This window comes from Epinephelus moara, chromosome 14 (genome assembly GCF_006386435.1).
Source record: "Epinephelus moara isolate mb chromosome 14, YSFRI_EMoa_1.0, whole genome shotgun sequence".
In the NCBI taxonomy this organism is placed as follows: Eukaryota; Metazoa; Chordata; class Actinopteri; order Perciformes; family Serranidae; genus Epinephelus; species Epinephelus moara.
Genome location: NC_065519.1, coordinates 8,504,710 through 8,530,699, shown reverse-complemented (window position 1 = coordinate 8,530,699; position 25,990 = coordinate 8,504,710). Strand labels below are relative to the sequence as shown.

Sequence of the window (25,990 nt, the reverse complement as noted above, 5' to 3'; positions counted from 1 at the left end):
GATTGAGAGCTGATTTTAGGTACAATGAGTCGACCTTTATTTGATGATCCAAGGGATCTCTCTGGCGTTTTACTGTGAGCATGTCAGCAACACAGGAAGGAGCTAAACCATTGAAACATTTAAAAACAGTAAGAAGTATTTTAAAATCAATTATTTGTTTTACTGGGAGCCAGTGAAGAGAAGATAAAATAGGAGGTATGTGGTCAGACCTTTTAGTTCTTGTTAAAACTCTGGCTGCTGCATTCTGAATAGAGGTCTCACTCAATGCTAGACCAGTTTCAAAAACTGTTGTTCCCATCACTTAGAGAGAGAAATAGGGTCCAGGTTGGAAAAAGTTATTTTACCTGCAGCTCTTCTGATGCTATGAAATACAGAAACCTAAAAATGTGACATATGTTGAGGTCTTACTGGTTTTTAAAGCTGATATATTCACTATTTTTATATTAACAGTGGATCAGAGAATTGTGTGCTGTGATACAGGTAGTGGGTGTAGCTCAGGAGAGAGAAAATAGTTCCTACATGAAACTGCTCACAACAAGGTCTGTGGATTATCTTGAGTAACCAGGTCCTGATTTCTGGAAAGAGACATTGATGCTGAGGTATTCAAATGTATTTTTGTGGCGCTTTGAGCACCAAAAATTGAGTGCTGTCTAATTCCGTTATATTAGAGAGAAGGCAGACATCTCTAACACTCGACAACTCACACCAAAACAATCTAGACTGCTAAACAGCACTACAGGTGAGAGGATAAATACGTGAACTGTGCCTTTAACCAGCTCACGAAACACACATTTATATAGCTGACTTGTTATCTCCAAGCAGAGCTGGTTTATTTTATTTGCCTCGAGGTGCTATGACTTCATACATTTTTCGAGTGGGCGGCCCCCCGAAGGAAAACCCAAACCCTCAGTCATTCAGCACCTCCTTATCTGCCCTCTGTCAGCTGCGTATTGATCCCTGATACAGCGCACAACCTTCCTCATCTGCCAGCATAAAGTTCTCACACTCTCAGTGGAATACATTACGCCAAAGACGTGTCAAATCCGCTGGAGATCTCTGCAGAGAATAATGAAGACTTATCACACACACAGGATATTCGCTAAGCCTCCTGTACTTAAAATCTTTATTAGGATCCACTTCTTAATGGAGCTCCCGAAGGAGCAGGAGTCCGGAAACTACTGCAGGCTGGCACACACTTTTACTGCGCTGGCGTGGATCTCGCATAGAAACAGTGACTCCTCCTCCTCCTTCGGCTCCCACCTCAGATTGTACCCTCCAGGGCAGACATTTCCCCATAAACACCATCACTACCACTTTTCCTCGTTGGCCTGATGTGGCATGAAAATCCTCACACAAAGAAAGAGCCTCTTATATTTTATCCTTACAGATGATCTGAGTCAGGAAGGTAAATCTCTGATCATCTGGTCACAGTTATGAACATCTGGATCAAAAAATGTATCAGTTGTAATATAATATAAATGTTAAACATGTTTTCTAAACTCAGGAATAAAAGACACATCTCTTTCCCTGTTTTCTACAATGCACAAAATCACGATTACAAATATGAATCAATGGAAAACAGCATGAATATTTATAAATGCAGAGTTTTAGATGCCGGTGAGGTGACTGAGGTTGTGTCCGTAGTGATTAATGTGGGCGGTTTAATGAGCTCTGGCAGAGTTTATACTCTACAGTTACAAACATATTCCACATGTTGGATGTTTTTAAGATGATTCTGGTTTTTAAAGACTTTTTAAGGGGTTTTTAATTCATTAATTACAATTAAAGAAAGGGATTCAGGCCCTGTGTACACGAATACAGATATTTTCTCCTATTTAAAAAAAAAATCTGTCCACCAGAGCTTCGTTTTATAAAATATTTTTGTCCATGCTAGAGTGCAAAACCTCTCCAAACGCTCGCTGGTGTCAGCTGTCACTTGTAGTCTCCCCTCGTCTCAAAGTTAATAAAGTGCACAGGCTGATGTTACCTTTGTAAATACGATGACTGGAGATCTCCTCACCCTTGATTCTCCTTTGATGTAAGGACGAAGGAGTTCACTCAAGGATACAAGCGATGCTCTGGAAATGAAAAGGTTTTCCTTACACTCTCAGTCCACTCTGGAAATCGTCCTAACATCTCCTGGTTTGTCCAGGCCTGATCCAAAAAGTTGGCTGAATCCAAATGTCCACCCTCTGGACTTGCCGCCTGATCCCTTGCAGACCTCAGTCATACGTACTGTGATGAGTTCAACATCATCACTTAAAGGAAAAGGCCACTATAGAATGAAAATACAGACAGTACTTTCTGACCCTCATGCTGACAAGAAGTCCAGTGAAGCTTTTTAATCCACAAAACTCGTTCGGGGTATCAGAGGATAACAGCTAGCCGGATTTTTACATACACTTGAAGTGCATGGAACACACGTCCAACATCATTTTGAAAATGTAATAAAACTCCGCTAATGCATTTCAAAAACATCAGAACGGCTCGTCCGTCGTAATCCAAGTGCCCTGAAGCTGCGGCATGCAAAACTGACTTGAAAAGATGTAATTTACTCCACTTTTCTAGCATCATTTCTCACCGTGGTCAGTTAGCCTGCAGGCTTGCTGTGTTTACATGGCAACTCGCAAGACTCGAGAACAAGAACGTTCAGAGACGTTCTTGTTCAGGGCACTTGGATTACGACGGACGAGTCACGTTTTTGAAATGCATTAGCGGAGTTTTATTACATTTTCAAAAAAAAATTTGGACGTGGGTTCCATGCACTTAAAGTGTATGGGAAAATCCGGCTAGCCGTTATCCTCCGATACCCCGAACGAGTTTTGTGGATTAAAAAGCTACACTGGACTTCTTTTCGGCATGAGGGTCAGTAAGTACTGTCTGTATTTTCATTCTAAAGTGGTCATTTCCTTTAAAGTCTGCGAGGGCAGAGACCACAAGCTGCTGATAGACAGCCCTTGAGACTGTTTTAATTGTTGCCATGGAAATGCTCGAGTGACGATTACAATCATTATAACTGCTGTCATATTGTTTTTATAGTTGGCTATTAATAAAACAACAACTACGTCACGTCCTTATTGCAATGAATTGTGGCCGATTAAATCAGTGAAGTCTGCACCCCAAGCAGACTCTCTGAAAGTCTGCAGGAAGTCCGCTCGAGGCCCCTTGTGGACTGGTTGAATTGTGGATTTAGACAGTCCTCAGCACTCCCAGTCCTTCCACAAACGTGCCCGCAAAGTCTGCAAGTGTGTTGAAGTCCCGATTCAGCTGTTGTTTCTGGACTCTAAACTGCAGACGCTGCGATGGAGCAGTAACACTGGTTTAAGTGCATAATTCAAGGGTAAAACAAATTTTAAGTCAAGTCAAGAAAGTCCTATTTTTAAACCCTAGCTACAGCCCTTTATATACTTATCAGGTGATTATACAACTTTATAATTTTGTTCTGGGACACACAAGTCCAACCAGGAGATGTGTCACTTCTTAACCATCTTTGGTAAAGGGATCAGAGGCAGCAGACAGAACTATGATGCTGTAAATACCTTTAAAGTTGCCTAATATGTTGTTAAAAGACCATCAGGGTTTTTAAAGATTGTCAGGTATTTTATCCTTTAGATAAAAACCCTGCTCAGCTCTGAGTAAATCATAATGATAAAACATGGAGCTATTAATGATCCATGTTAGCTTCAAAGATCAACTGTTCAAGTTTTTACCTCAATCAATCCCTCCAGTGTCCTTTTCCTCTGTTACCTCTGATGTCAGGACAAAGTAATTCATAAAAGAGCTCCTGGCTGTCGGCGCTGTCAGTAAACAGGCCCAGCATGCAAACATTTGCTCACAGAAGCACGACCTGCACATCCTGGCTCTCCTTTTAAGGCAGCTCGCCTGCAGCTCCTGGTGGAGCCCCCACCACCCGCCCACCTCGGAGCACGTCTCCGCCTGAGCCAAGTTTCCCCCGTGATCTTTAGACAAAAGGAGGCTGGAAGCAGTCCTCTGAGGGGGGGCGGGGGTGCCAGTCTGTGAGCGATGAACTGAGGGTGGATTCAAGTCTCACTGTGCGTCTGAGAGGACACTGCTGCGAGGTTATACCACCTTAAATCAATTAATTTCCTCAAGCTTTTTCAGAGGCAAATCAGTAATGGGGCAGTTTGGGCAGGTTCATGACACACACATGGATTTATTTTGATTCTGATATCATCTGAGGCCCTTAAAGGCGCATACATTGGCATAAATGGAATATAATACAATAATTATGTTTTCTTTGGTGTATAATTATCTAACAAAAAAAAGGAATCATGTTTTCTTTATCTTAGAATGAGCTGTTTCTATCTACATACAGGAGGTGATTTACGAGCACACACTTACTGATCATCATTTGCAAAGCTCAACATCTTTCTGTCTATGGTCTTATCAACCTTGACACAACAAATAAGTAATCTGAGACAACTAGGATTTGTACCCAGGTTTGCTGTAAACTCTGACTTATTGATGCCACTGTTAAGAAGCAGAGACAACTTAATTAAAGCCAGAAATCTTTCTTAATCTGCAACATGTTAGTCTGGAGGTTTAAACTCGCGTCCTCTCACAGAGTTGGTGATTCAAACTAAACTTTCATCTCTGTCAAAGAAAACTGATCAGCATAGCTACACTCACAGATAACTGAGCCTCCTACCTGCCTGTCAAACACCACCAAACCATAAACCTTCCTGAGACAGTCGAGCTCTGAGTGGAGACCTGTATGGATCAGCAGATGTGAAGTCCAGCGGCTGGTGGCTACTTGCTCCGCTACCATTCAGCAGCTAACGAGTGGAGCTAACTGCTAACAGCCGGATTTCACTAATCTATTCAGCAGCTCCACCATCCACAGTCAGACACACATGATTATTTACTGCTGAATTACAGCTCACAACTCACACCAATGGCTGACACTGCTCCGGTGTAAGTGTTCTTGCTGTCTAGTGAAACATCCTGGTGCAGACTATTTACTGGAGATTGCCAGCCTGTCGCTCATGTGGCATTTGAAGATGATGACAAGCACAGCCGTTCTCCGCTTTCAATGTCCGATAGTCCACTCCGAACAATTTTGTCATGTCTCGTCTCGTCAGTGAAAATGAAACATAGATTTTGTCCTACTTTTTATTGTCAAACTCTATTTTCAGCTCGTCATCGTCTCGTTTTTGTCATGGAAAAGAGGTCGTTGACAAAAAATTTTCATCATAGTTTTTGTCAACGAAGTTAGCGCTGATCGGGGCCTAACTTGGATAAGTTTCAGCTGGTTGCAGTCTGCAGTCCTCACCACTAGATGCCACCAAATCCCTCTAAACCTGACACATTGCGACGTTAACATTTTAAAATACAGCTGTCAAGTTTCCGATATAGCTGCAACATTTCTGAGCTGAACCTTGCCACATTTTCCAGACTCTGTGCATGTTGCTTAAATTTCTCTGTATTTTCTCCTCTTGTTTCCAATGAGCTCTCCTGACCACTTTTACTCATCTTGAACCCAGCGGGTTATCTCACTACATGTTGTCATGGAAACACTCATTCACTCATGCATCACCCAGTGCAGTGATGGAGACTGACAGGCCAGTGTTAAAGAAGTGTTGTGTCATGGATGAGCCCCTCTTCATCCCCTCTGGGCTGTTTCTATTCTCAGGGGAGCCTGGCTCCCTCCGTCTCCCCGGGTGTCTGTATGTAGGCTGAGGGGCTAAAATAACTCACTGTACTCTGCTGCGCTATAAAAAGCCTGTGGTGCAGAGCAAAAGGTGCCCCTACACCTGGCGACAGGTACAATATGATACAGTATGTGACCTTGTCAAAGCTCTCGGAGTCTGGAGACTGACATTAGATTATTAATATTTAGACATTATTGCGACACACATATGGAGGACACTTTTACAGAGATCATCATTCAGTAGCGGCCCTGTTTTTACTTGCTTGCAGCGTTGTTGCTGATCCATTGCTTCATCTCCAAAATGACTCATTTGGGAAATCTTGGCGTGCCTGTGTAGGCAGTGTAGATGGATGTATGCAGGGTTAATGGTGGAGATGAAGGCAAATATAGAGATGCTCTATTATAAGTATATGACTGCATTAAAGTTGTAGATGGTAACTTTAATAAAAATAACTTGGTGTTATATTTGCTGAAAGAAGTACATGAGACAGATAATCTGGGATAAAAATCAATCTATCAGAGCTGAGGAGTCTGTAACACAGCTGACAGTCACGTCAATCTCTGCTTGTGAACTGAGGTCAAACTGTGATACTAGGCAGCACTGATCAAATATGGATCAAGATTCTTTTGATTCTTTCTGTGATGAGGAAGTTTGTGGCACAGCTGCCATGTTGGAAACAGTCAAGGCGAAACAAAACACAACCCACCAGCCGGACCAAAACTTTCTTGTTTTACAGCTAAACAGTACACTAAAATAGTTTCTGAAAACATTTGAGGTAAGAAAAAGGTAATGCAGTAACAGGATCTTGATTCATATTTGATCAGCGCTGCCTGACAATTTAACTACAGTGTATGAGCAGTGACTGACGTGATTGACAGCTGTGTTAGGAACTCCTCAGCTCTGATTGGTTGTTTTAGTTCTCAGGTGGTAATATCATCAGAAGTGCCACAAGACAATACAGTAAGCAAAGGAGTGTGATTTTTCCCCCCACAGATTATCTGTCTGATTGAGTACTGTGTGAATATAGTGACATTTTCAGCAAATATTACAACAAACTTAACCAAACACAGTTTTAAATGTTCAACTCGACTAAAAGTACAGACATATTTGGAGCAAAATGTACTGAAATTATCAAACGTTTTTTTTTTTTTTTTTTTCTTCTTTTTTGAAAAATGCCTTTTACTGAAAACTATTATATTTGACATATTAAGAGTGTCAATTCTGATGGATTAATGTGTAGTTCAGTCCAGTGGTTTTCAAACTGAATGTGGAGCCTCCTCAAAGGGGGTCTGAGGAGGTTGTGAGATGATTAATGCAGATGGAAAAAAAGCAAAAAGTTCTGCAACACAACTTATATGTATAAAATATGTATTAAATTGGACAGAATCTTTGTTTTTTTTCTAAAATATTGGAGCGTTTTACTCATAAATATTTTATATTAACATGATTTAAGGTTTTGAGGTGAAAACAACTCATCTGAAGGCAACAAGTGGCCAGACTAAACCCGGATTTTTTGTAAGTGGTGTAAGTGATTTAATTTGATTTATTTCAAATATGTAAAGAAAAAAAGGGGAAAAACAGTAACAAACAAGATGAGCAATAAACACAAAGCAAACTCTTAATACACAAACTTCTAATAAACAACACAGATAAACAGTATTAAATATTTACATGTCTGAAAAGAAGTAGGAACAAATATACTCTTATATGGTCCTACTGCTTCTCAATAATTAACCCAATATTTAACATATATAACTCATCAACGTAAAACCCAAATATCCACCCAGTGAAGAGAGTGTTGGGAGCCACTGGTTTAATATTTAACAAGATGTCATATTTTATAATCAAATCAAATCAAGTTTATTGTATATGCACATTTAAATTCATCCACAGTTGACTCTAACACCAGTAAGAACAATTACACATGTAAAAAGATGATACAATACGAAAATACTAAACCCACTACAAGCAACCAAAGGCCACTGAAAGATGTATGTCTTAAGATTTGCCTGAAAAGAAATTGTATGAAATGGAAATACTAAAGAAAAGTACACATACAGTACCTCAAATTGTACTAAAAGTACAGCACTACAGTAAATGTACATAATTACATAGTTATTCAGAGGGGATTTGCTGTGCATTAGCTGCAACACAAAGTGGTAAGAGTGCAGATATCTGCAGTATAGACGACTGAACACCACCAAAGCTTTCCCTCATCTGTGAGTCTCACGCTGTTTCTCCCCTCGTCCTCGTCTTGCAGGCAGAGACAGCGGCCAACAGGATCTGCAAGGTGCTGGCTGTCAACCAAGAGAATGAGCAGCTGATGGAGGACTATGAGAAGCTGGCCAGCGATGTGAGCACTCCCCAATTCTTTCCTATAATTGTCCTGCACCTCCTCAACCCTTCTATCTCCCCTCTCCTTATTAAGCCGCTCCCTCGCCTCCCTGTCCCTGGGGATGTGTGTGCTCCGTGCAGGTGCAGGATTAGAGACAAACAGGGTAGATTAAGATAAAAAGGCAGCCAGGGAAACACTGCTGGTCTCAGGCTTAAGCATTAAAGAGTATCTGAGTAGTGATCTTCATCAGACTGTTTATGATAGAAAATGTTCAGCAGCATCAAAAATACTACTCAGATCTTACTAAATGGGATAAAACAGGCAAAATCAAAGTTATTTTCCTTTAAATCAGACACGAAATGTTCGTAGAGTTTTATTTGATTGCAAGAAATGAACAACAAACCAATTATCTCAACCTGTATTTTCTGTCTCCCCTCATCTCACACATTAATCACATCCACTACACCTCATTTATTTCCCTTCTATCTGCATGCTTCTCCTTTACGTCTCCATTTTCTTCCCCTTGAATGGTACTTGTCTCTCCATACCCTCTCTCTTCTTCAACACACACACACACACACACACACTTGCCTACACACCACCATCAACGCCCAGCTGCTGGAGTGGATCCGTCGCACCATCCCCTGGCTGGAGAACCGCATGCCAGAGAACACCATGCAGGCCATGCAGCAGAAGCTGGAGGACTTCAGAGATTACCGCCGCCTCCACAAGCCGCCCAAAGTGCAGGAGAAGTGCCAGCTGGAGATCAACTTCAACACCCTGCAGACCAAGCTGAGGCTCAGCAACAGGCCCGCCTTCATGCCCTCGGAGGGGAAGATGGTCTCGGTAGGTCCTGGAAACTCGTTAAAGTACAAACTCGCACACAGAGAGACAAGTTTGAGATCCACACCTCCTCCTGTGCACGACTGTGACGGGCATCAGTGGTCAGAGAGTTACCTCAGCTCCCATGAATCATGTAGGCACACAATGTTTGATCCCATTTTTAACCCAGGTCTCTCTGGGTCACTTGTTTGCTTTTAAATAGCAGTCACAGTGCAGCCCACATATGGCTGAGAGCACTGGTTCCCAACCTGGGGGTCACAGCGCCCACTAGGGGTCGCCAAAGCTTTATGAGAGGTCGCAGGGCCTTGTTGATGTTGATGGCAATAAGGAATTTTTTTTTTCAAGATATACATGGAAAGCTTTTATCTCAGCATTTCATCCATTTCTGTGAATTAAACTAAATGAAACTGTTATTCTTAAAGTTTAGATTATTATTCAAGACATACATCTACAAGAAAGGGCACAGTAAGGACCTGAACATAAGCTACATTTGCACAACAGCCTCATCCTGCATTAGAAAAGCACACAGTTAAAACAACTTACAGAACAATGGCCAAGTGTCAGGAAGAAGAAAACACTGACTTTATTAAGAAATAAGCACTTAGGAAAAAAAACAAAACATAATGCAGACAGAGAATCGTATAAAAAGTTCCTGAATATATCAGGAAAACTCATCTTTGATTAAATATTCACAAGAAATAATCTGTTCAAATTCATCCAAATTGCTTGTTTAACACAAACTTCCTGCAGATAATTTGGTGTAAATGTATTGTTTACCAGTTGTTCTGTACTGTTACTGTTATACATTAAATATAATATGAAATATCCATAAAATCTGTCACATAGTCAGGGGTTGTAAGTCTGTTAAGGAAAACGGTTGGTTTAGAGCAGGGGTCGGCAGCCTCTACTATCAAAAGAGCCATTTATGACTAAAAATGATAATAAAAAGAAAATCTTTGAGGCTTTTAACGAAGGTAAAACAGTTTATTAAGTCTAAATTAGCCCATACTAATAGTCCAGATTATTCATGTTTTACCACTAGGTGGCTCCTCTGCAGGTCACTATTTATGATTATTTGGTACTTTAACTTTGCAGAGCTGCAGTGAAAACAAACAAATCTGTCCATGCACTCCAAAATTCACTATTTTATTGCAAGACTTTTACCTTTCAGATTTGGCTCCATAGCTAACCTGCAAGGAAGACTCAAGATGAGCTACTGCTATTACGGTTCGGCAAAATTTCATGGACAAGATGCCAGACAGTAGATGTATTACACACATTTAAGTTAAAACATTTTTAATCAGTATAATTAACCGTTATTTATTTCCATATAATATTTTGTCAAAGCCACAGGGAGCCACTGGAGAAGGGTTAAAGAGACGCATGTGGCCACAGGTTGCCTACCCCTGGTTTAGAGTATCGTCACAAATATAGATAAAGCTGGAGAAAATGTGGCCTCCAAAATCCTGTTAACTAAAGACTGAAATTTTATATGATTTCTTTTCTGTGCTCTGATATTTTGATTTACAAACTGTTACACAATGGCACCAGCATGCTTCTTTTCGTGAAAGATAAAATAAGAATATGAATATAATAATACTTATTCATAAAGTGCTTCTCAAAACATAATGTGTGTATGTCAATAATAAAAAAAGACAAGACATGAAAACAACAACTTTTAAGTAAATATAAATTCAAATCAGGAAAGGCCTCTCTGATAAAAGTTTGTTTTAAGAAGGGACTTAAAAGAAATCACTGACTCGGCTGACCTGATTTCCTCAGGCAGAACGTTGCAGAGCCTCGGGGCCCGGACAGCAAACACTCTGTCCGCTTTAGCTTTCAGACAAAAGACCTCTGCTGCTTGAGGACCTCAAGGTGCGTCCTGGTGTGTACGGTTCTAAGAGGTCAGAGATATAGCTGGGAGAGAGACCATGAAGAGCCTTAAAAGTAATCAGTAAAGCAGCACAAAACAGCACATATCTGCAAATATGTGCTGTTTGCAGATAGTTGTGTTACTTCCATTCAATTTAGAATGAATTAAATGGGTCACTTGTAGAGATGAACTTACAGAATTTAATCACCTGACTCTGCAGTTCTCCTCAGCTCTGTGGAGGGTTTTAATGTCCTTCTGCTCATTGTGCTGGTTTTACAGCCCAGTGCTTTACTGTCCTGATTCACTTTGTGTTCAGACGTATAGCTCATTAGCCCTGTGTCCAGATACAACAGGCAGCAGTGTGAAGCATTTATCAGCTAAAGAGACGCTATTTCACTCAGGAGTTGGTGGAGACTGGAACCATTTAAACCAGAGCTAAAATGAGAGTTAATGTTGGACTAATATTGAGTATCATAAGTTGTGTTCACAGCTGGTTTCAGACGCCCCCAAGAGGCCAAAAATTCTGTTTTATGGTTAAAATTAGTGCTAGATTTGGATGGAAATCCAAGTACACTCTCATTTACATATGATGACATTCTTCTGTCTGTTTCTCCTTCTGTTTTTTCCTTTGGCAAGAACAAACTCATAAGTATTGTTTCCTTTGCCTGGTGCAGGACATTAACAATGCATGGGGAAACCTGGAGGGAGCAGAGAAGGGCTATGAAGAGTGGCTCCTCAATGAGATTCGCAGGCTGGAAAGACTCGACCACCTGGCGGAGAAATTCCGCCAGAAAGCAGCCATCCATGAAGCCTGGACTGAAGGTATTGAGTGTGTGAAAGGAGAAACACTCATTGTCTGAGTGGAGGCATCCAGCTCCTGTCTTTTACTCTCATGTGTCTCAGGCAGCTGCTGAAGGCCACAGCAAAGTAAAATGGAAACTAGAGCCTCTATGTTATTGTCCTTACTTTTAGAAAGGATTTTTTGATCATATCTTTTATGAGTGCCTTCTCCGTGTCTCCACCTGCAGGTAAGGAGGATATGCTGCAGAAGCGTGACTATGAGTCGGCCTCTCTGTCAGAGATCAAGGCCCTGCTGAAGAAACACGAGGCCTTTGAGAGCGACCTGGCTGCACATCAGGACCGTGTGGAGCAGATTGCTGCCATCGCACAGGAGTTAAAGTAAGAGATGGAAAACAGATTCTTCCATTGATCAACATAGGATTAAAGGGACAGTTCACCCCAAAATCAAAGTTCCATATTTCCCCTCCTACCTGTAGTGCTATTTATCAGTCCAGATTGTTTTGGTGTGAGTTGCAGAGTGTTGGAGATATCAGCCATAGAGATGTCTGCCTTCTGTTCAATATAATGGAATTAGATGGCACTCGGCTTGTGGTGCTCAAAGAGACAAAAAAAATACATGTGAAAAACTCAGCATCAATGTCTCTTTCCAGAAATCATGACCTGGTTACTCAAGATAATCCACAGACCTTGTTGTGAGCAGTTTCATGTAGGAACTATTTTCTTTCTATCAAACTACACCTGCCAACTGCATTACCACACAGAAGGAAGAGTGCAACTACTGCTAGCTCACCTAGCCCCACTGAGCCATCTAACGTTGCATCTCAGCCAAGTAGGACCCCATTAGGGATAAAAACCTTTCGCTGCTATCAGTACAAGCCTCTCGTCCATGAGTAGATGCACACTTCCTTCTGTGCGGTGATACGGTTGGTGGGTATAGCTCGGTAGACAGAAAATAGTTCCTACATGAAACGGCTCACAACAAGGTGTGTGGATTATCTTGAGTAATGTCATGATTTCTGTTGAATTTTTTAAAATACATTTTTGGTGCTTTGAGCACCACTAGCTGAGTGCCATCTAGTTCCATTATATTAGACAGAAGGCAGACATCTCTATAATGTAGCCATATGTTGCTGACCGTATCACCACGCAGAAGGAAGAGTGCATCTACTCATGGACAAGAGGCTCGTGCTTGTGACAGCGCAAGGTGTAAATACTAATGGCGTCCTCCTGGGCTGAGCTGAAATGTTAGCTAGCTCAGTGGTGCTAGGTGAGCTAGCAGTAGATGCACTTTTCCTTCTGAGCAATGATACGGTTGGCGGGTGTAGTTTGGTAGAAAGAAAAAAGTTCCTACATGAAACTGCTCACAACAAGGTCTGTGGATTATCTCGAGTAAATGGGTCATGATTTCTGGAAAGAGACATTGATGTTGAGTTTTTAAAGTTGAGCGCCGTCTAGTTAGATATTAAAGAGAAGGCAGACATCTCTATGGCCGATATCTCCAACACTCTGCAACTCACACCAAAACAATCCAGACTGATAATGTGCACTACAGGTAAGAGGGGAAATATGTTTTTGATTTTGAGGTGAACTGTCCCTTTAACATAAAGTAGGATTAGTTGAGGGCTACATTCAGTGAGTCTGTTCTGTCATGGCTGTATCAGTCATCCTCTGTCTCACTTTATAATGTTTGTGGTGATCTCTAGTGTTTTTTAGTCATTAATTATTTTCAGAATTTTCATCATAAACATGAAAAGTCACTCTTGTGAGCTTTGTTTTACTTAATTAGCAGATGTAAAGGATTAAACACTGAACCCTCTCCAAACCTAATGAGCGATTCAATAAACCCTTAAGCGGCTCATAGAAACAAAAACAAATGACAAGCAAAGACGCAGCAGGATCACAAAGGCATTAAAGTGCATCTGAGGAAGTTGTGATGCTAAAAAACAGCCACATGTAAATGCAGCTCGCAGCGATGCAGATAATGATAATGAATCTCCTGTTCCCTCGTCTGTCTGTGCTCCAGTGAGCTGGACTACTACGACTCCCCCAGTGTAAACGCTCGCTGCCAGCGGATCTGTGACCAGTGGGACGCCCTGGGAGCTCTGACCCAGAAACGCAGCGAGGCTTTGCAGGTGAGACGAGTTTGGAAAAAGACTCTGGGGTAACCCGGAGAGAATTAAAAATAAACTATTGAAGAGTTTCTAACTTGTAAAAAATCACTTTGTTATCCGTGTTTTTAAGTTCCTGCTTTCCTTCTTGGTGAGAGCAGAGATAATTACACATTTAGAGATGAAAGTCTTCTCCCTCACAGCGAGAGGCTGTGAAGACATTTGATTTTTAGGATTCCCGCTGGCCTTGAAACTCCTTTTAAGTTTGGTTTGATTCAAGATTTTTTATTTTTGAAAATACACTATGACCCCCCCAAATCCATCTGTGTGCCCCGGCTCTCTGACAGATCAAGAATGAAATGAAGCATCTGTGAATTTTTTTGAGTTTCACCCAACAAGACCTTATAAAGCCTGTGGATCTGTGTGATAACCTTGTTTTTTATTGCTCAACAGAGAACTGAGAAGCTGCTTGAAACCATCGACCAGCTGTACCTTGAGTTTGCCAAAAGGGCGGCTCCGTTCAACAACTGGATGGAGGGCGCCATGGAGGACCTGCAGGACACCTTTATCGTCCACACCATCGAAGAAATCCAGGTGAGCGCACAGACGACTCACAGGGACGAGCACAGGAGACCTTACTCACCCCAGCATCAATAAAGCTAGTCACATGCAGCAGGTAAACAGCGCGTTTCTGTGTTGTGTCTCAGGGATTAAGCACAGCCCACGAGCAGTTCAAAGCCACGCTTCCAGAGGCCGACAAAGAGCGCCAGGCCATCCTGGGCATCCACAATGAGATTGCCAAGATTGTGCAGACCTATCATGTGAATATCGCCGGCACCAACCCGTACACTACCATCAACCCACAGGAGATCAATGCCAAATGGGACAAGGTAATAAATCAATCATAAGCAAGGAAATTCAAAGTGATTTTCAATCTTTATTCATCCAAGAAAGAGCTAATCCAGCATCCAGATTTTCTCATCGAACTCAAGGTCTAAAGCATATTTGACTAATATCCCATACCCTCTATCAGATGTTTTAGCCTGTAAGGTTCTGTGTGTGTGTGTGTGTGTGTGTGTGTGTGTGTGCTCTCTGTCTGTTTCAGTCTCCCCTCCTCATTAGAGTCACATCAGTGCGTTTTAATAAATTTGTTTTTCTGTGACGCTCCGTCCTGCTGCAGGTCAGACAGCTGGTGCCTCAGCGCGACCAGGCTCTGATTGAGGAGCACGCCCGGCAGCAGAACAATGAGCGTCTGCGCCGACAGTTTGCCAACCAGGCCAATGTCATCGGGCCCTGGATCCAGACCAAGATGGAGGTCAGTGTGAGAACGTGTCAGAAGCAGGGCGGCGTGGTGACGGGTGCAGCGCTGCACTCTGTCAATGCAGAGAGTGTGTCATTCAGTTTGTGAATGAAGTTACAGCGCAGCTCCGTGTTGAGTTTAGTCCTAAACTTATGAGGACAAGTTTAAAATTAGAAGTGAATTTTTCTGGGGATTTTTATGTTTACATCACGTGGTCATGAATATGTCCAGAAAAACATATTTTTGTTTATTAAATTCTTTGAAACAAAGCTGTTATTAGTCACAGTGGTGTCGTAAGATTGGCACGAATCGCAGTGATAAAGTGGCCAGTGAGTGTATAGCATACAAGTAAAATAGCTAAATTAGATTTGGTAGGAATGTGACTTTGTGACGGGGTAGTGTGAGGTAAAGAGATAAACGCCAGGCAGAAATGGTGACTTTTATATATTCTTGTCATGTCCTCCACTTTGCGATGACTCATTCTTATTAAATCACTTATTTGTGTCTCTGCAGGAAATCGGCCGCATCTCAATCGAGATGCACGGCACCCTGGAGGACCAGCTGACACACCTACGCCAGTACGAGAAGAGCATCGTCAACTACAAGCCAAAGATCGACCAGCTGGAGGGAGACCACCAGCTCATTCAGGAAGCTCTCATCTTCGACAACAAGCACACCAACTACACCATGGAGGTAAAACCTGGAGCCAAGATTCAATCACCCGACATGACTGTGAGATTGTTGGTCTGTTTAACATCTGATGTGGCTGGATGCACTGTCTATGTGCTGTTTTATGTTGGTGTCAGATGGTTTTGGTTTGCCAAAAGGAACAAAGAATGTTCAGACAAAAACAGGAAAGTCTTGAGCAGTTTAATCCTGAGCTTTCCTGACGCTGCACTTTACCATCCAGTCTCCAGTGCACGAAATTAACTTTTTGACTCATCAGCCAAGTGCTGGAAAACTATAAACCCCAGCCTGTCCGCCTGCCAAGAGTTATTTTTACTGGCCAGAATAATTCCTATTAATCTTGTTATTGAAATTCTGTGCATCATCTGACCCATTTGCAGAGCTATTATGTAGGTGTGTGTCTAGAATCAGCTTCTGTGCGAGGCGCTGTGTAAAGAGGTGAGAAAAGCTTTAAAGTGTAAATGCCACATTTGTTAATGTATTTATGATAATTATATTTTTCGTCTGCTTCATGATTTTTTTTCTTGCTAAGTGCAGCCATTTCTGTTTTGGTTAAACCAGCTGTGTGAGGCTACTCAACCATTCTGACTGAAGAGTAACAGCACTCTTAGAAATAAAGGTGCTAACCAGAACCACAAAGGGTTCTTCAGCTTGTCCCCATTGGAGAACCCTTTTTGGTTCATAGTAAGGATCCCATATGGAACCCTATTAGAGGGTTGTACATACATAAAGGGCGATACTTAAAACTATCTGTGAATGGTTCCAACCAGAACTCGCTATACAGTAGGAGATTGCAGAGAGCCCTTCTGGGGCGGCTCTGGCCCAGAGGCTCCTCCAATCAGCATGTCAGAGTGTCCTTGGGCAGGATACTGAGCCCCAAATTGCTCCCGTGTATGAATGGGTGAAATATGACTAAAAGCACTTTTAGACTAAAAGAATCATACAAATGCAGTCCATTTATCATTTACCCAGATACCAGGTTCCACCCAGATACCGCTCTTACCTCTTTTCCACCAACACGGGACAGGTTCTTTTCTGGTTCGTGAACCTAACTTTGAATCATTTGGAGCATTTTGACCAAAAATAAATTTGTTGGGAACCCAAAAAACATGATGATGTAGGTGGATGTGTCATTTTCGACAGATTACAGAGAATGGAGTCTTGCACGTAATAGTCTTCTGCGTCCTCTTGTCATTAGTATTTTGTTCACGGTTGTTTTTTGGTTTAAAACAAATATCTGTCAGAACAAAAGCTCGGGTAATCAGTGTGGCCCGCCATCTTGCTGCTACTGTTGACTTCCACTGTGCATTTTGCAACGCCCTCTGTTGATGACGCATCATTGATATCCGTGGTTTGTGGGCTGGTTCGCTAGATAGCACCAAGGTTCCAAAAATCCTGAATGGAGCCAGTTCACGAACCAGAGCAAATTTAGTGGACAAGGAATGTTAGGGGGTTCTATCCAGAACCATTCTGCTTTATAAGGGTGCTACATAGGAACCCACCTGGAGGGTTCTGCTCAAAACCCTCTTTATTCCAATGGTTTCATGTAGAACCAACCCGGGGGACTCTACCAATAGTAGTTGACTACATTACCCATAGATAATGGGATTGATGTGTTGCCCCAACAGTGTGTAGCCAATGCTAATTTGAGGGCAAGGATCTTTTAACACCCATGCTTTTAACAATCCTTGAAGAACTCGTCCTTCCAAAAAGGGGTCTTTGGTTGAAAACGGTTCTTAATGGACCCCTTAGTTTTACAAGGAACCCTTGAAGAACCTTCTTAAGAAGCAAATTGTTCTGGGTAGAACCTCAGCCCTTTAGCAAGAACCTTTCTGGAACCTTTATTTCCAAGAGTGTAGTGAAACCCAACTGTTTTGTCTGATGTATTCCCACTTAGGTACCCCCTCATCATTCTGTACCCCTTTGATAAAAAGGTACTGAAGTTTGGCTGTGATTAACTGGTTTATACTGGTTTATACATGCTGAACAACACGCTTAACATCAGGAGTCAGTCATCATTGTGCTTTGAATTATTTTGCTCACAGTCAAAGTCCTCAGTGGCCATCAGAGACCAACATGGGAGCAACCAAACACTAGTCTGTGTATAATTAAAGCATTCACATTAAATTTTGATGCTATTAAATATCAGATTTGCATTTTCCTGATGCAGTGAAATCCCAGTGATCTGATCCTCCCTGCAGGTTAAACCAAACATTTTATTTCTAACCACTGTTTAACCCGCAGCTACAGCTCAGCTAAAACCAATGCCTCTGAGACTCTTTTACTATCCGTCTCTTCCTTCGCCTTCTATAAACTTCCTCTGCCTTTGTGTCTCTTTTCCTCCTTTGCAGCACATCCGCGTGGGTTGGGAGCAGCTACTCACCACCATCGCTCGTACCATCAACGAAATCGAGAACCAGATCTTGACGCGAGATGCCAAGGGCATCAGCCAGGAGCAGCTGAACGAGTACCGGGCTTCCTTCAACCACTTCGACAGGGTCAGTACTGGCACTGAGTCATGGTGCAGACATAAAGAGAGGTGCTGTAGGCGGTACGCTGCTCATTTACTGTCAGCTGTAAACACACAACACACACGTTGTAAAGTGAGACAGGGAACACAAAGGTTTAGTGTAGTTAAAGCATTTAGGAAATATGTTCACTCAATTTCTTGCTGCGAGTTAGACAAGAGGACCACTCTCATGCCTGTTTGTTAAATATAGAGCTAAAACCAGCAGCTAGCTAGCTTAGCTAAGCTTAGCATAAAGACTGGAAACAAGGTGATACAACTAGCGCAGCTCTGTCAGAGTTGTAAAAACAGGAGGCCACCTTTGGAGGTTTTGTGCCAGACTATTTCCTGGTTGGGAGAAGTGACTTCCTTGACTCTGCTGGGTTTTAGTGAGCTTTGTAAGTGCTAAATGCTAAGCTAGGCGTATCATCTGCTAACTCTAGTTTTCTATCAAACAGACATGAGAGTGGTATCAATCTTCCCATGTGACTCTTAGCAAGAACGTGAATAAGTGTATGTCCCAAAATGTCGCTCTTCTGCTTTAAAAATGGACGTAATCATTTCTGTAATGAGGATTTAGTTATCTTAGCTTTGCATCAACACTGGAAACGGGGGGAAACAACTAGCACAGCACTGTTAAAGTTGTAGAAATTAAAATTAGCCATGTCACAAGGGGTTTTTGCAAAACTATTCCCAGACTATTTCCTGACTGGAAGAAGTGACTTCCGTGATTCTGCTTGTTTATTAGCAAACTTTTTAAGTGCTAAACACTAAGCTAAGCTAATTGTCTGCTAACTCTAGCTTTATATTTATCAAACGGACATAAGAGTGGTATCAATGTTCTCGTCTGACTCTTAGCAAGAAGGTGAATAAAATGTCAAATGTCTGCTTTAAAAATTGATATTACCATTTTTTAAATGTGGGGTCACTCACAGGGAGTTCGCTTAGCTTAGCACAAAGACTAGGAGCAGGGGCAAACAACTAGCACAGCTCTGTTAGAGCTGTAGAAACAACAGTTAGCCACCTTACGAGGGTTTTGTGCCAGACTATTTCCTGGACGGTTTGATAGTGAGCTTTGTAAGTGCTAAATACTAAGCTAAGCTAATCGTCTGTTAACTGTAGCTCTATATTTGTCAAGCAGACATGATTATCTGACTCTTAGCAAGAAAGTGAATAAGTGTATATCCCAAAATGTCGCTCTTCTTCTTAAAAGAAGGATGTAGGCTAATACTTTCTGGAACATTGAGTCACCTACAGGTAGTTCGCTTAGCTTAGCATAAAGACTGGAAACGGGGAAGACAACTAGCACACATCTGTCAAGTTGTAAAAAAAAAAAAAAAAAGATTCATCATCTTATGTTGGTTTTGTGTCAGACTATTTTCTGATTGGTAGAAGTGACTTCCTTGACTCAGCTAGTTTATTAGTGAGCTTGTGAGTGCTAAAAGCTAAGCTAATTTTCTGCTAGCTCGAGCATCATAATAAGGACATGAGAATGATATCAATCATCTCATCTGACTCTCAGCAAGAACGTGAATAAGTGTATTTCCAGAAGTCTTGAACTCATGATTCAAAGATGGATGTGATCATCTCTACGTGAAGTCACAGGTTTGTCTTCCTATATTTAGACTGCGTCTACAAAGCCAAGAAGTTCAGGTGAGAGTAAATCACCTGTGGGTTTGTCGTGTCATGCTGCCCGCGGTGTGGCTAACGGCAGTCTTTTAACGATGCTTTAACCAGAAAACATTGAGTGTGCAGAGTGTAGAGTTTGTGTGTGAAATGCATCAGGCTGTGTATTGACCTTAGCGCTTGGTTGAAAAGGGACGAACAGTTCAGTGACACAACATTTATCTTTAAAAGCTTCAGGGCTCTCAGGAAGATGGGAGCCAGAATCAGCCGCATGCACCAGCTAAAAGCTTTTTATTTTAAAACCTAAGGATGTCTGCATTAAATCAGAAATGAAACTCAGAGCAGGTAGAATAGAAACTGAGAGTCTCTCCACTGAAGGCTGTTTCTTCCTCGCCCCCACTCCCACCTCCAGAACTCAGTGTTTACACTGGGGCTCACCCTGTCAGGAGCAGCACCAATTATGGATGAGTTTTTATTTAGCTCCCTCTCCTCCCCCTCCTCCTCCTCTTCCTCACCCCAGCTCTCCTGCTGACTCCACCATTACCTCATGCATTTTTCCAGAGCTGCCCTATTGTTAATCAATACCTGAGGTTGACGATCGGAGCCCACAGGAAGCCGACTGTGGACCTGAACTTGGGCTTTTGTTTCATATTTCATTAGGATTAAGCCTTCGTCCTTCAAGGCTCTCAGCCTGACATTTGTTGGTAGGTGTGAGGGGAAGGTGCATCGAGCTGCAGCTCCACATTAATCTGATGCATTAGGAAAACAGTTTAGTTTGATGGAGTTAGTTTATAGTCGGCAATTATTGGATCAACAACAGTTCTGATAAGTCATTATGAAGCAAATATGTCAAACATTTGTTTATGAGTTTCTCAAATGATTTGGATTTGCTGTTTTTGTGTTCCATTAGTCCAAAGTGAATATCTTTTGCACAAAAGAAGCTATTTGGAGACATATTGGCTTCTAGGGAACTGGAATTTTCCCAGTTTCATCACATTTTATAGACTAAACAATTCGTCAAATAATCAACAAAATTCTCAGTAGATTAATCCACAGTGACAGTTGTCATCAACAGAGCTGATTAAAGACTACTTGTTTTTTCAGAAGACGCTTATTTGCCAGTTATTTTGAAAAAACAGTGGTTAGTTTTAAAGAAAAATGGCAAAAAATTCTTCTTCTGCTATAGAGGCTATCACTTCTGTGATACTAAACTGATATATTTGGGTTTTGGACTGTTGGTCAGACAAAATTAGACATTTTAATACATCACCTTGAGCTCTAGGAACTTGAGATGAACATTTTCTGCTGTTTCCTGACATCTTAGGCTGAACAATTGATAGATAGAAGCCTGAGCCCAACCCACGGCAGCTTGTATGTACCCCCCAATGGGCGGTGGTGTGTCTTCCTCAAGCTTGGATCTTCTACCTGAGGCCTGGGAGTTTGAAGGTTCTCTGCAGTATCTTAGCTGTTCTTAGGACTGCACTCTTCTGGACAGAGACCTCAGATGTTGTACCTGGAGTCTGCTGGAGCGACTCTCCCAGTTTGGGGGTCACAGCCCCGAGTATAGCAGCTGGATAGCTCAGTGGTTAAAGCTCCTTACTGTAGCCCTTTTTAGATAGGAATTGTGCAAATTTGCAGGAAAGCCCAATCAGTCTTTTTTCAGCATCGGCAGTATAAAAGCAAAATCGGGGAGTGCAGCAAAATGCCGCCTACTTTTGTTTATAGAGAATGCGCCTTTTTCGGGGCAATGGGGGGCGTGTTGGAATATCTATATATTTTTTTATCACAAGCTTGAGTTTACTAAGGTCTTCTCAGTGTAGCAGCAGACATTTGTGACACATCTCTGACATACCCCTTCTCCTACAGAATGTTCAGCACAGCCAAAAAACTGTCACATGCCATATATATTAAAGGGTGGGTTCATCTGTGTTCTTTATGTATTTTAAATGGAAACTCCCACTCAGCTATTCTCAAAAGGCTGTGATGTAGGTAACAACGCTGACTGAAAGTCACACTCTAACATAAAAACTAACTGATCAGCTCCAGAATGAAGATTGTAGAACATTTCTTCTCATTAATGGGAGGTGGGAGTCCGGATGAGTTGATGGCAACAAAGCCCAAACATTCATGTCACTACACAAACTACAAGGTCTGCATTTACAAAAACCCTAAACAGAAAAGCGCCCGGGGAATTGGAGCAATCACCCGAGCTTGAATCGGTTGGGCCCAATCAAGTCCAGCAGACAATCAAAGCTCCAGTGTATTTATTTATTTATTTTTGTATTTATTAGTATATGGGAATTGAATGTGGTTGTAAATGTTTTCTGACACTGTACAAAAGGTAAAGAGATCCTTCTGCTTGTAAGAGGATCATACTTTGTGTTGTTAAGTACATGTGCCATCGACGATATGAATAACCTCACCACAGGGCCCTGTTACCGTAGTCTGCCTGCCACACTGCACATTAACGCCTCTGAATGCCCTCGCCCAGCATGGCAGCACTGCTGCCACCGTGTGTTCACCTGCCAGATCCTAATGAATATGCACTGTGTTCTCTGTCCTCTATCTCACGCATGGCCCCCCCCTCCCTTCACCTTCCTCCCCCCTCACTTCCTTTTACATCCCTGTGCATGGTGCACTCTCCCTCCACCCTCCATCCTCCTCCTCCTCTCCCCCCTCCTCCAACACCACCTCACCTTCCTCCCCTCCTCACCCCGTTCACCCCTTCACCATCACTGACACCGCTGTATGTGTTGCTGCATGGCCTGTGGCCCCCGACGCCTCGCCTGGCACTGGCCTCCCACACCCCAGGACCACTCGGGCACTCTGGGCGCGGAGGAGTTCAAGGCCTGCCTGATCAGCCTGGGCTTCGATATCGCCAACGATGCACAGGTACTTAATCGTAGCCACGCCCACCCTGTGAGAGGTTTAACTGGTTTCTTTTTTTTTTCTTTTGTACTTTCCCCCCCGTGTTCTTCTCTCCCTCTGCTCCCACTTCCCGTTCCTCTAAAAACTTTGTGATTCTCCACACACCTTGCAACGTCCACATTGTGGATTGTGGCGGCTTTTCCTCCTTAATTCTGCTCTTTGTTCATCCTTTACTCCTCCAATGGTTTCCCTCCGCTATCCCTGCCACTCTCCACCTTTCTGCTCCTCCTGACCTTGACCTTGTAGAAGAGATCAGGATTCATGGATGCTGAAGACTTCAAAACCTGCCTTATCTCCATTGGTTACAACCTGGTAAAGCCATGAGCACCCTTCAAGTATCAAAGTTTGTTTGTGTGTGATTAACGAGACCAGACGGACATGGTAATGGATAGAAGTAACCCTAATTATATGTATTTTTTAATGTTTGTATATTGCATTTTACATCTTAAAAGCTCCATTACAGGATTCTGTAAGAATTTATGTTGATACAAATTAAAGATTTTCAGTTAACAGTACTTTAAATTAATTTAAAACTCACTCATGTAATACATAATGTGCTAAACCAAGTCAATCTGAGTTATATCTGTGTGTGTGTCATTTGCTGTGTGTTGCCGTGTTGCTGTGGGGACCAAGCTTCACTCTCCCTCTCTGTTGCCCCCAGGGTGAGAACGAGTTCTCCCGCATCATGAGCATAGTGGATCCAAACCGGATGGGCATCGTCACCTTCCAGGCCTTCATCGACTTCATGTCCCGCGAGACGGCCGACACAGACACTGCCGACCAAGTCATGGCCTCCTTCAAAGTCCTGGCAGGAGACAAGGTACAGCTTTGTGTTGTGGTCGAGTTAACAGTGTGACAGTGAAGACGAAATTCCTACATTCAGCTTCATTTGGCCAAAAGTTGGATATCCGGTGAATAAAGTGAAGAGAGACAGATGTGTGTGTGGGTGGTGGTGCATGGCTGTTCTTATTTGGTGGAGTGATTTGTCCGGTTAATTTATTTTCTCCTCCTCAACAGAACTACATTTTAGCCGACGAGCTGCGCCGGGAGCTGCCTCCAGACCAGGCCGAGTACTGCATAGCCCGCATGGCCCCCTACACCGGCCCCGACGGCGTGCCCGGAGCCCTCGACTACATGTCCTTCTCTACGGCTCTGTACGGAGAGAGCGACCTCTGAACACTCTGTCAGTCGTCCTGACTCGGGACCACCAGCCTACCTGCTCTGATCACCGCCACGTCCTCCGACTGCCCCGCCACCAAACCCCTGTCCTACTACGCTCATTTTTTGTACGTCTCTGGCCTTATCTTTTTGTCATTATCCTCTGTCTCCTCCTCCTCCTCCTCCTCCTCCCACCTCTCCACCGCTCCCTCACACTCTGTCTCCTCGTTGTATTTGCTTCCCACGCAATGCAGCAGCTCTCCAGGTTTACAAAGAGGGAGAGAGAAAATGTTTGTTTCTGTTTTTATTTTCTTGTTGTCATTGTTTTTCTTCATAAAATGAATAAAGTTAACATATTTTATTATACTGAACAAAAAAAAGGTATTTTTCTTCACCTGATTGAAAATAAGAGACGAAAATTGTAATAAAGAAAAATTGCTATACTTCCTCTTCTTATCTTGTGTTTGCTGCAGGGATCACGTGTGTTTAATCGATTCACTGAGTGTTTGTGCATTTAGCTGACTCTCTGAATAGTAAACGCTTATATCAGAAACCTCTACAGTATGTATATATCCATATGTCCCTGGAGGAGCAGTAAGAACAGGATGCACACTTGTTAAAGTGAATATAGTGGCCTAAATACTCCCACATAAAGGTAGTGATTACCTGCATCAGGAGGAGATGTGCAGCACAGTGGTGTGGAGTGGAGTGTGTGTTGTTTCCAGTTTTAGAGCTCCTTCTGAGTAAAATCTTTTGGGAATCTTTCAGTTCGGGATTTTATTATGTTCAAGAGGTTTAGATTATGATTACAGAGAGTCAGACTTAGGTTTGTGTTAACAAACAAATATTCAGCATGTTTTCCCCCCTGCACTTTCTGCAGGTTAGAGACAAATCATTGCTTTCAATTTTTGGCCTTTTTTTTTTTAAAGTCATACCTCAGTTTTTAGACTTTCATTTCATTTATTTATATAGGAAATAAATTAGTAGCAGTTTATAAACAAAATTATCATACAGTGGTAGACAGACTTAAAAAAACAGGTAACTAAAGGAAGCATGGAAACTGAAAAACAACATATAATGATTTGATTTACATGTCCAAGAAGGAGTCAGAGGAAGTTCAAACTTACTTATTCCCACCCCTTCTCTATATATTAATAACAGTTATGTAGCTCTTCATCAGTGTAAAGCTCTACAGTGATTAATTCTCCAAGAGCTATTCTAATGTATTTAATTAATTACCAATAATATTTGTCTTACAGCAAGATATAAGATAATTACAAAAATACTTTGAAGATAAAAATTAATATATAAACCTTATTCAAAAAAATATTCTCATCTTTATATCCTCATCCAATCATGACACGTGTTTTGCTTTGTCAAACTATGCACATACACACAAACGTAACCTTGTGTGTTGACTCAGTTAAAAACAATTTTTCAGCAGGTTCCTGTTATGCATCAAAAACACATTACAATACTGAATAAAAACAGAAACAGTGGTTTCCTTTGTGGTGAGGGACCAAATTAGGAGAATATTGTGAGAATAATTGCATGTAGAAATGTGTCTGAAACAGCAGGGGTGAGATATGGTCTGATCTTGATACAGACCAGGGGTGTGAAACATACGGCCCACCAAAGGGTCCAGTCTGGCCCACTAGACGATCTTCCTCACCTGATAGTGATACATGTGTGAAGGCTGAGAGGAGCCAGGTTTCAGGAGCAAGTGAATCTCTGAGTAACTGTCTTCATGTAAAACGCTGCGCCCTGAACAGAATACAGTTTTCTTTCACTTTAGTTTGGTGTGGTGATGTCAGGATATTACACAGGAGAAGAAATGTATAGAAAAATGTCATCTGATTTGTCTAAAATGTATGTCTTTAAACCAAAAGGAAAATGTGTAGGTCTTTGTTATTAAGAGGATATAATGCAATGGTTTTACTGGTCTGGCGTACCTGTGATTAAATCAGACTGTATGTGGCCTTTGAAGTAAAAGGAGTTTGACACCTCTGTTGTAGACATACAGTTTCTGGTTGTGTTTCTTTGTTAGGTGCTGAATGAGGTGTTGATAAGTGATGGGCACGTCTAGGAATAATTTAGACTGTCCATCTCACAGGAAAACTAGACTTGGGCTCCATTATCAAAATAGAAGATCA

The 25,990-nt window shown here is 42.0% G+C and overlaps 1 protein-coding gene across 3 annotated transcripts in view; it reads left to right on the top strand.

Annotated features, from left to right (window-relative positions):
• actn1 (actinin, alpha 1) overlaps positions 1-24,280 on the top strand; it is an 89,394-nt gene extending 65,114 nt beyond the window's left edge. Inside the window, exons 9-22 of one of the 3 annotated variants that reach the window (XM_050062900.1) lie at positions 7,933-8,025; positions 8,623-8,853; positions 11,398-11,545; positions 11,752-11,902; positions 13,548-13,656; positions 14,086-14,226; positions 14,340-14,522; positions 14,813-14,947; positions 15,446-15,625; positions 17,971-18,117; positions 22,563-22,643; positions 22,926-22,991; positions 23,341-23,499; positions 23,697-24,280. In XM_050062900.1, coding sequence (XP_049918857.1) covers positions 7,933-8,025; positions 8,623-8,853; positions 11,398-11,545; positions 11,752-11,902; positions 13,548-13,656; positions 14,086-14,226; positions 14,340-14,522; positions 14,813-14,947; positions 15,446-15,625; positions 17,971-18,117; positions 22,563-22,643; positions 22,926-22,991; positions 23,341-23,499; positions 23,697-23,855 — 1,983 coding nt within the window. In that variant the 3' untranslated portion in view covers positions 23,856-24,280. The remainder of the gene's footprint in view (positions 1-7,932; positions 8,026-8,622; positions 8,854-11,397; positions 11,546-11,751; positions 11,903-13,547; positions 13,657-14,085; positions 14,227-14,339; positions 14,523-14,812; positions 14,948-15,445; positions 15,626-17,970; positions 18,118-22,562; positions 22,644-22,925; positions 22,992-23,340; positions 23,500-23,696) is intronic. The other 2 variants (XM_050062899.1, XM_050062897.1) reach the window with 2 other exon arrangements.
• The last annotated feature ends 1,710 nt before the right edge of the window (positions 24,281-25,990 follow it).